At 34.0% G+C, this 10277-nt stretch overlaps 1 protein-coding gene across 1 annotated transcript; it reads right to left on the reverse strand.

Moving 5' to 3' along the window:
• Positions 1-7474: 7474 nt before the first annotated feature.
• Positions 7475-8416, reverse strand: LOC101585323 (olfactory receptor 502-like). The gene has a single exon (XM_012513000.2). It carries the CDS (start codon positions 8408-8410, stop codon positions 7475-7477), a length of 936 nt encoding a protein of 311 aa, XP_012368454.1. The 5' UTR covers positions 8411-8416.
• Positions 8417-10277: the final 1861 nt, after the last annotated feature.

Consider the following 10277-nt stretch of genomic DNA (forward strand, 5'->3'; position numbering starts at 1 on the left):
TGTATGGAAAAGGTAGATCCTTTCCAATAAAAGTCTTTACTTAGTATTCAAAGTAATTAAAGTGTTCCCTAATTGCCTGACATATCCTGATCTTTCTATTTTCCCAATATAAAACAGGATGAAAATTTTAAATATTTTATGTAAGTATATATATAAACATGTATAAAATACATAAATATCAAAGCAGTAAACATGTCAAACCAAACATTAGAACATCATATTTGCATAAAATTTGTTCCTTCTATTGAAAGAAGAAATTCACAGGAAAGCTGAGAATGAATAAGAGTGTAAGAGTGAAAGGGAGAGGAGAACTGAAGAAAAGAGAAAGGAAGAGAGGAGGAGAGGAAGAGACAGAAGGGATGTAGAGTGGTAGATCTCTATAATCAAGAGAAAATTTAGAGTTCAAATAGGAGATATGGGCTCAGTGGTCTAAAACACCTGCTTAGGCAAGATTAGGTGAGCACACAGGGACTACGCTTGATCCCTGGCACCACATGCCATGCCAGCCCTGCCATAAGGGTGGGCTGAGCTGGCCAGAAAGAAAGAAAGAAAGAAAGAAAGAAAGAAAGAAAGAAAGAAAGAAAGAAAGAAAGAAAGAGTATAAGCACAATACCAAAAAACATCTAAGAATTTTTAAAACAATTTTTCCAACTCTACTAAAGCAAATATGGCAACAAGATTAAAATTGATATATCTCTAGAAAACAAATAAATTGTCAAAAGTGACCTCAAAAGAAACACACCAGATTCGGTGAAAATTACCTTAAAAATGTGAAGAAACTATTGTTTCTGTTATGAACTAAAGGATTACACTAGATGATTTCATAATCAATTGCAGTTAATTATGTTTAGTTTCAGTTTATGTTTGTCAATTCTTAGAACATTGCTGTAATACTATTGAAATTGAGTTGGAGCATGGATAATTATAAATATGAAACACACTGGGGCTGTATATAACTCTAGTCTGCTTGAAGACACAGAAGTGAGGGTTTCACATGGATTATGGAGTAAATTGGACTCCATGAGGAGATCTAAGCTTTTTGAAAAACCATTGTTTAATGGTGACGCACACAGTGAATTATGGTAACAATTCTGAGGCAGACCCAAGGAACTGAGTTGCAAAAAAAGAAGAAAAGTTTTGTGATAATGTTTTAAGTTTTACAACAATGTTTTAATAAGTGAAAGAAAGAATATGGTTAGTCAGCAAAGGTCTCTGAGGGCAAAGGTATACTGTTTCATAGCTGGGTAGGAAATGTTTTGTCCTGAACATGGCAAATAAATGATTCAGAAATGTGTCAAAGAGGCAAGAAAATGTCAACATTGTGTGACAGTTCCAGTGCAACACCAAAGTGGATGATTTCTCTTTATACTTTTCTGAGTAAACCAGATTAAGATAAAGAGATGGGGAAGGCACTCCAAGAAAAGTTGATGTGTGGAGGAGATAGATGATTCCAGAATTAAAGTAAAACATCTTGGGAAGAAATAGCAAAGAAGATAGAGTCCAAAAAGATGAAGTATCATGTTGACCAGGATTGAAAAAGGTGAGCAGAATCCCAGCAGGGCCTGAAAGTGTTGACTTGTGGTGTTAGAGCCTAAGAGCCCTCAGATCCAATTTTTTTTCATCAGCACTGAATTATAGTATGGCTAGATTCTCTGACTACACATTTTGTACACTTTCAAATGACACTTATTAAGTGTTAAAGTCTTGATTTTCCTATATAGTACTTTCAATGATTTCACTTAATTATTTTAGTGCTTAATTTTAAAGTTCATTTTTTAACTGCCAAAAATCTACTTCTCAATACTCTAATAAGCAAAACCATAAGGGAAATGAGTCTCTTGATAACATTCTGGTATTCTGTACTCATTTTTTTATATAACAGCATTTCATACTTATTTGGAAAGAAAAATATCAGTTTTGTAATTAAAATATATTTGACACTGAAATGAAATTTTAACTTATGACATTGTTGTACAAATTTTCAGTAAGCTTTGGAAGCTTGTGTGTTTTAAAATTGAAAAGGCTGAACAGAATGTAAGTATAGACAACCATCTTCTCAATTCTTACCCCTAAATGTCCAGCACATTAGAAATATTACTTTATTCTCTACCATCCCCAAAACACTTAATCCAGGATTTACTTTGAAGAAAATTGTAAATTTTATCTCTAGCAATTTCAAGAGAATAGGTGATCTATAAGGACAAGGGAAGAAATCTCTCAGGTAAACTGGAAGTGAACATGCTGTGGAGATGGAAGAATTTCAAAGAGACTTCTGTAAAGATTAGTTGAAATGGAAAAATTCTCTTGACTTTCTAAGAAAATAATATAGAGGCAGATATTAAAGTCCATCAGTGACAACTGTTACACATTTTCATGCCCAAATTCAAATTTTGTACTTTCCCATATAGTGTACAAAATTTATGTCTTCACTGACATTGATGCTGTCATTCTGCAGCTGTTTTCTGTACATAGAGGCACCTTTAATGGATGAGAGTGTTTACATGTCTACAACCTCAACATACTCCTGTGTTTCAGAGCAATAAAGCAGGAAACAGGGACAGGCTGCAGTGAAGTGGAAGGAAATAAGAAAAGATGAGTAGAGGAAAGAAGGAAGTGAAGAAGGAAAGAGGGGGCTGGCCAAATAACTCAGCAGATTAAAATGTCTCTAAGCAAGCTCAGGTGCAGGGGCTGGGGGTTTGATCCCTGGGCCTGCTGTGCCAGCCCCACTCCTGGGGCATGCTGAGACAACTGGTACTTGAAACTGGGCGCGATGGCCTGTAATCTCAGCTCTTGGGAAGCTGTAAACAGGCGGATCACTACAAGTCCAATCTAGTAGTATGATCCTCAACACCCTGTAGACCCTTCCCTAAAAAAATACAGAAGAAGAAGGATGAGGAGGAGGAAGAAGATAAATATAAAAATGAAAAATCATGAACAAAAATAATGTTGTCTTCCACAAACTATGTTTTTAAATTTTACATTTAGAACTTTCCTCATTTTAAGTTAATTTTTACATATAGTGAAAGAGAGGGTCCAACTTCATTCTTTTGTATGTGGATATCCAATTAGCCCTGTACATTTTTTAAAATAGTTTTATTGAGAAACAAATAGCAATGAGACAGGTTCAAAAATGATTACTAGCACAGTTTCAATAATTAATACATTGAATATTGTTGTCTTAGTGGTTATTCATTGTACAAGATATAGACATAATATCCTGTCCACAAACACTATTAGAACAAATCTCTCTATTCATTGAATTAAGGAATGCAGCTGTATATCTATCCTAAATATTTTGAATATATAGATACAAAATGATCATTCGTTTCCCCCTTTTTTGTTTAGTTTTGTCAGAGAAGGGTATTCCATTGTCATTTAAATATTGTAGGTGTGTGAATTCAGCAAAATATTCCAATACACTCCAGTAGTCCATAATAGTACTGGGTTTTCCATAACACTGACAATGTCAGAAGTTGTTGACTTGAGCCTTTTACAGTTCAGCATGTTAATATGCCTTTACTTTTTAATACTTCGTTTTTTATACTTTTCTGCTGGATGGTCAAGACCAAGATAAAGCAAGACCTATATAACAAGAAATATAACTTTTGTATCTGACAAGGTCAGTCAAAGTCCCTCAGGATTTATCCTGAAACCCTGTACCACAGTTTGTAGATCCTTTGTCAGTGTCAGCCATGTGGATGAGTCACTGCCATTGCTTGGCCAATTTGCTCTCTGTGAAAACCTGAGAGAATGTTTTTTTCTCCATGTGACTCTCCTTAGGCACACTCTACATCATTGGGTACTTCCTCTATGGTCCTATAATCTCCTTGATCAGAAAATTTGAGACACAACTAAGTTGCATGATGTTACAGTACAGGTTCTCCTATGTCCTGAGTCTTCACTGACCTTGAAAGGCTTCTCCCTGTACATTTGTTCTAGGTTCTTAACAAGTGTTTGCATCATAGACATATGGGTTAAATTACTGACTCAATTCTACCTCATCAGGTTTCATTTCTATCTATGGGCCAAGAAATACTTGAACTATCGTTTTGCAATAAGTTGCAAAATAAAGAATTATAAGTCCTACAAATTTTAGTTTGTTTTACAAGATATTTTCAATATTTTGGATTTCTTGTGATTTTTCAATAAATTTTAAAGCAACTAATCAGCTTCTATGAGAAAAAGTGGAACATTATGAGCTATTCTGTTAAATGATCATTTTGAGATGTGTTGCTGTCTTATTCTTTTCTGATCCATATTTATGGACTATTTTTCCATTTATTTAGATATTCTTTCATTTTTAAAAGGTGTTTTATCATTTGCAGAGTATATGTCTTGGGTTACTTATGTTAAATTTATGTCCCAGTAATTTTAAATTCTATAATGTATTTTTCCTTAATTTAATTTTGCATTTTTCGTCACTAGTATATTAATTTATATTTCATATTATATTACATCATGTTGTATTAAACTAATACCTTGCAAACTATTATTTTCCAAATTTCTTTCTTAGTTGTTTTATTATTGGTATATAGACTATTTAGTTATTTTTATATGTTGATATTATATCTTGCTATTTTATTATTCTAAAAGTCTATTGACATGTTTAAGATTTTCTAAGTGAAGAATATCATATGGAAATAATTAGAGCTTAACTTCTTTCTTTCTTGTCAATATTTAGCTTATTTCCTTTTCTTGCCTTATTGCTCTAGATAAAATTTCAAGTAATATATTGAATAGAAGTCATGAGAGTGGGCAATCTTACATCACTTCTCATTTTAAGGGAAACACGATCACTTTTTCCCCAATAAAAAATGTTCAGAGTGTTTTTATTGGAATTGCACTAAATCTATATAGAATTATTTATAACAAAGGATAAAGTTTTCTATTATTATTAATGTATTTTGTTGTTACAGGGTCTCATTATGCAGCTTAGATTCATAGTGGTCCTCTTATTTTCAGCCTCCCCAGCACTGGAATTACAGGTGTACTACACTATGCCTGGACTCTCCAAAAGGCTCAGGCCACCCCACGGGAAGGGCTGGCACAGAAAGGAACAGAACCAGGGTCCCTACACTTGCCTAAGCTTGCCTAAGCTAGCACTTTAGTCCACTGAGCTGTCTCACTAACCCTGAAGTTTTCTTAATAGCTCATGATTCCATTCCTCCATACCATATGCCCAAAAGAAGATAAAACTGTTAAAAATGCATTTGTGAGCTTGATCTTTTGTTTTTCTTGGTGTGCCTGTGTTATATTCTCTGAAAGTAAGGATTCAAAACCTTTAGAACCATCACTCAAAGGAGATCAAAAATTTCGTTCAACCATCCTTTATTTATTAAATTTATTTCATTCATTTACATCAAATAAGTATTGAGGCTTACTGTGTTCCAGAATTGTAAACACTACAGAGTAGGTAAACATGAAGTTAGTTGGTTTCTATGTGAAGCTTTCAGCATTTTTCAAAACTAACCCTGGTTATGTAACCACCAAATCAACACAGATTTTGCAGAAAATATAGTTCGGCAAAAGGATGATGGTGTCTTTAGTTTTATCTACAACTTCAAGAAGACCTTCTAGAAATAGTCACCCAACACATAGGTTGGTGTGTATAGCATAAGCGAGATTGCCCAGGCGATGGGAAATGTATTGCAGGCAGAGGTAAGTGCATGTGAGAGAGTCTTGAGGAAACAAAGAATGGGATATTGTGAAGGATTTAAAAGAAGATCGAATGACTTATGCCTACAATGTATATCCTGAGGGACAAAGAAAAAATCATGAGGCATGAGAAGAAATCAAAGGCCACATTCAGAACCTTCTAAGACATGTTGAAATTGTTATATTTATTCTAAGATGTTTGCAAGATTTAATGAAGGAAATATCTATTTCATTTTATGGACATGCTTGCCATATGGAGAATGAAATGTCCTATGGAAGAGAAATAGAGGAAGAAATTTGATTTTAGGTTGTGCTTGTCTGTCTTATCTAAGGAAAGAGAACCAATAGAATATGTATATATAGGTAGGAAATACACATGCATAAGTAAATCTACCTATCTCTCTAAATACATGCTCACATTTCTTATCTATCTTTCTATCTATCCATCCATCTATCATCATCCATCTATCTAAAAGAGATAGGGAGATTTTTAAAGGATTTGTCTCACACAATAATTATAAGAGACAAGTCCAAAATCCATAGGGTACATGAACATATTGAAATACTGTAAAGAAGTGATGATATAGGGTGGAGTCTATAGCTAGTCTGGAGGCAGAATATATTCCTCCTCAGGGACCCGAATCTTTAAAAACCTACAATTTATTGGTTAAAGCCTATCTACATTATGGAAGATAATCTATTTTATTCAGTGTCTATCAATTTAAACGTTGATCAATCTTTTAAAAACACCGTCAGAGCAGCATCTAGAAGTAGCTCGATCAAACAGTTCACTATTAATGCTTAGACAAATTGACACATAAAATTAATCAACACAGAGATACTATTGTGAACTAAATGTTACAAGAAACAGCTTGAAGTACGGTGCCCACGGTGAAGAAGAGAGAACCAGCAGATACATACTGGGTTCAGGAAAAATGATTCTGTGATTGAATGTAGGAGAGCAGTGAGAGAAGAAAAAAAAGTACTCAGGTTTTTTGTTTTGTTTTGTCAATCTAATGAAAGGTAGTGCCTCTTTCTGGAGATAAATGCTTTGAGGAGTGATCTAATTTTCAGGAAATATGTAATGTAAGATACCAACTTAGGCCAAATTCTAATTCCCAAGCTTTCTTAGCATGTTGCTCTGACCATCAGTCAACCAGTCCAGGAATCTGCCCCATTCATTTCCTGAGTAGTTCAGGAACACTGCTTTTCATAGAAAAGATATCACTCTAGATCTGACAGAGCAAATTACAGGTAAGCTAGGGTCATCTCACCCTATTCTGTCTGGCAGCCTCTTTACATTCAAGACTAGAATCAGAGGCCCAGAACACAGACCACAACTTTAGGTTCCACAAGCCCATACCAATCAGGCAACTTTGACAAGAAAAACTTCTCCAGTAATTTTACTGCTTGATCTACTTTTCATTTCACTCTCAGAACATACTCTGTCAATGGCAATAATTATCATGCACATCTCAAGACAAGCTGTTATTCAAAATGGACATTATCTTAAAAACTTGGAAATGTACTAACTTGAAATTAAAGCAAATAAATATTTTGGAAAGATTCTGAATACAATCTAAATTTCAGGTTTCTTATATGAAAATTTTTTTCTTAATTATAAATTATCTTTATTAAATATATTCTGTACCTTTGATTTACTATTTCTTTTCCTGAAAATCTACTTCCTACAATTATAAAGCAATCCACATTGACTAATCATACTCAACACATATAATTCAACCAGAGACACTGTTTTCTTTTTTTGTTAAATCTATTGGATTGTATTATTATATCAAATTTTACAAAATAACAAATCTCATTTAGAAAATATTTTCCTACCAAGTTCTCTCTTCAAAGCCTCTTTGATTTCCTTGTTCCTGAGGCTGTAGATGAGGGGGTTCAACATGGGGATCACAACCATGTAGAACACAGACACCACTTTGTTCTGGTCAGTGGAGTAGCTGGACTTGGGCATCACATAAATGAAGGTAATGGTCCCATAGAACAGGGTGACTGCAGTGAGGTGAGAGGTGCAGGTGGAGAAGGCTTTGTGGCGGCCCTCTGTGGAGGGCATCTTCAGAATGGTGATGAGGATGCAGATGTAAGAAACAGCTATTACAATCACTGTGACCACAATGATGGAGCCAGCAGAGAACGAGGGAATAACTGCAGGGACACTGACATCAGAACAGGAGAGCTCAACTAGAGGAGCAAAATCACAGAAAAAATGATTGACTGCATTTGGTCCACAGAAGAGTAAAGAACAGAAGGAAATGGTAAAGGATGAAGCATTAATACAACCACCTATGTAAGTCACTATAAGTAACTGGAGATAGACTTGTGTGGACATTTTGTTTGAATAAAGTAGTGGGTTGCAGATTGCCACAAAGCGGTCATATGCCATGGAAGCCAGAAGGAAGCACTCAGAGGTCCCAAAGTAAACAGCTGAGCCAAGCTGGGTGCTGCATCCAAGATAGGAGATCGTGTTTGTCTCCACCAGGAAGTTTACAAGCATATTGGGTGTGACAGAGGATGAATAGCCTATGTCAGCGAAAGCCAGGTGGCTCAGAAAAAAGTACATTGGGTGGTGGAGCTGAGAGGAGAGTCTGATGAGAAGGATTGTGCTCAGATTGCCAAATACTGTGACCAAGTAAATGCACAGGATGACCATGAAGAGGATGACTCGGAGGACTGGGTCATCTGTCAGCCCCAACAAAATGAACTCGGTCACTGCAGTGTGGTTCCCATCCATCAGTGAGTCAATACAGCTGCTTCCAAAACAAACCCAAAATAAACTCCATATAAAGAGTTTGTGGATATAATGGCTTCATTTCCTTTAATGCATATTTGGTGATTATTATAAACAAGTATATCACTCAAGCAAAATGTGAACTAAGTTATGTTTTATGTTTTCATATCCCAAAGTGTATGTGTGTGTGTGTGTGTGTGTGTGTGTATAATGAGTGTTTCTTTATCTTAAAACTTGTAGTATTAATAGAAAAAACATGTACAACATTTTTTTGCCATATCAAATTCAAGGTCTTTTTATGCTAACCTGCATGCTCTGTCCTTTTAAATAATTTTTAGAGATAGGGTTTTCCTAAGTTGTTAAATAGATAAACGGATCCTTCTAGGATCTGTGATTGTTCCATCTGTGGCTTCTACAGTGCTAAGATTAGATGTTTGCACAACTACTCCCAGCTCACAATGCATATCTTAATAAAATGTGTACCTAAGTGCCTTTAATGTCAAAGATTTTAAAATCTGAGACTTTATAATAACAAAAAAGAACTGCAACAATAACAGGATTACAAGGTGTAGTCATACTATTGTATGATTGACAATTGAATACATATGAATATAGTACCTAAAATTTGTGTAATTACTAATTTATAGACCCAGAATTAAATGCATTATAATGTATTTTATTATTTATTAAACAACAATAAGTTGTTTTATGATTCCCAATTTATTTACCTTATATTTGAAAATTTAAGGTAACTTTCTTAAGATTGCAATAGTGATGACTATGTCTGACTGATTTCTAAAACTGCAGCTCATAAATACAGATACAATTTCAAAAAATGAAGTCTTCTCAGATGGTAAAAGGAAATTGTAAAAAAACCAGATTCATTCATGAAACCCAAAATCTTACCTCTTGAAAGAAGAATTCATTCACTTTACCATAAGATATTTACAGTTCTTATCACACAGCAGCTATGATATCCTTTTTTATTGTTTGCCTTTGGGTATACTTCTATGAAAAGTCTAGAGATTAAAATGTGAATTAAAATACACCAGGGACCATTACCATATTCTACAGTGAATACTTGAATAATGGGTTTCCCATAAATGCAACTTCTTCAAGATTCTGCCAGATCTCAAGGTTTTATGTAAGAATTGGTGCGCTTTTATAAGTTATAGATAATATAATATAATACATTATCTCATGGGAAAATATGAGTTCTAAGTTTATCTGATATCTCAGATTGGAGAAAACTATACTATAATACAAAATACTGATATCAAATTTACTCATTCAGTATCTGTCTTATCTTAATATTAGATGATAGATGTAAATCAATAGGCATAAAACAGTCTATAAAAAAGTACCTTAAATATGGAAATAGGTGACATGTGTCACCTTTAAATAACACTCTTCATGTATATTTTGTTTTTCTTATATAAGAGAAACCATGTGATATCTAAACTTGTGTGTCTGATTTATTTCACTTAACCTTATCACCTTAATGCATTCATGTACCTATAAGTAGGTAAGGATAAGTTTATCCTTCTTTATGACAGAGTAGTGCTCCATTATGTATATATACCACATTTCATTTATCCATCTTTCTTAAGGGAAATATAGACTGTTTCCATGCAAAATAATAGGTAGGTAGATAGATAGATAGATAGATAGATAGATAGATAGATAGGTAGATAGATAGAAAAATTTTCTTGAATAACAAGAGTAATAACAGGTAGAGGAGACAGAGTATGGAACAGGAGAATGGTTTTAAAATGAGAGACAAAATTAGAATCAAATAAAAGGAAAATACTTTTTTATTAATTCAATGGAGAAATAAATAGCAATGAGATAGTTCCAAAACCTATTGGTA

The sequence above is a fragment of the Octodon degus genome, unplaced genomic scaffold, assembly GCF_000260255.1.
Source record: "Octodon degus isolate 3935 unplaced genomic scaffold, OctDeg1.0 scaffold00302, whole genome shotgun sequence".
NCBI classification, from domain to species: Eukaryota; Metazoa; Chordata; class Mammalia; order Rodentia; family Octodontidae; genus Octodon; species Octodon degus.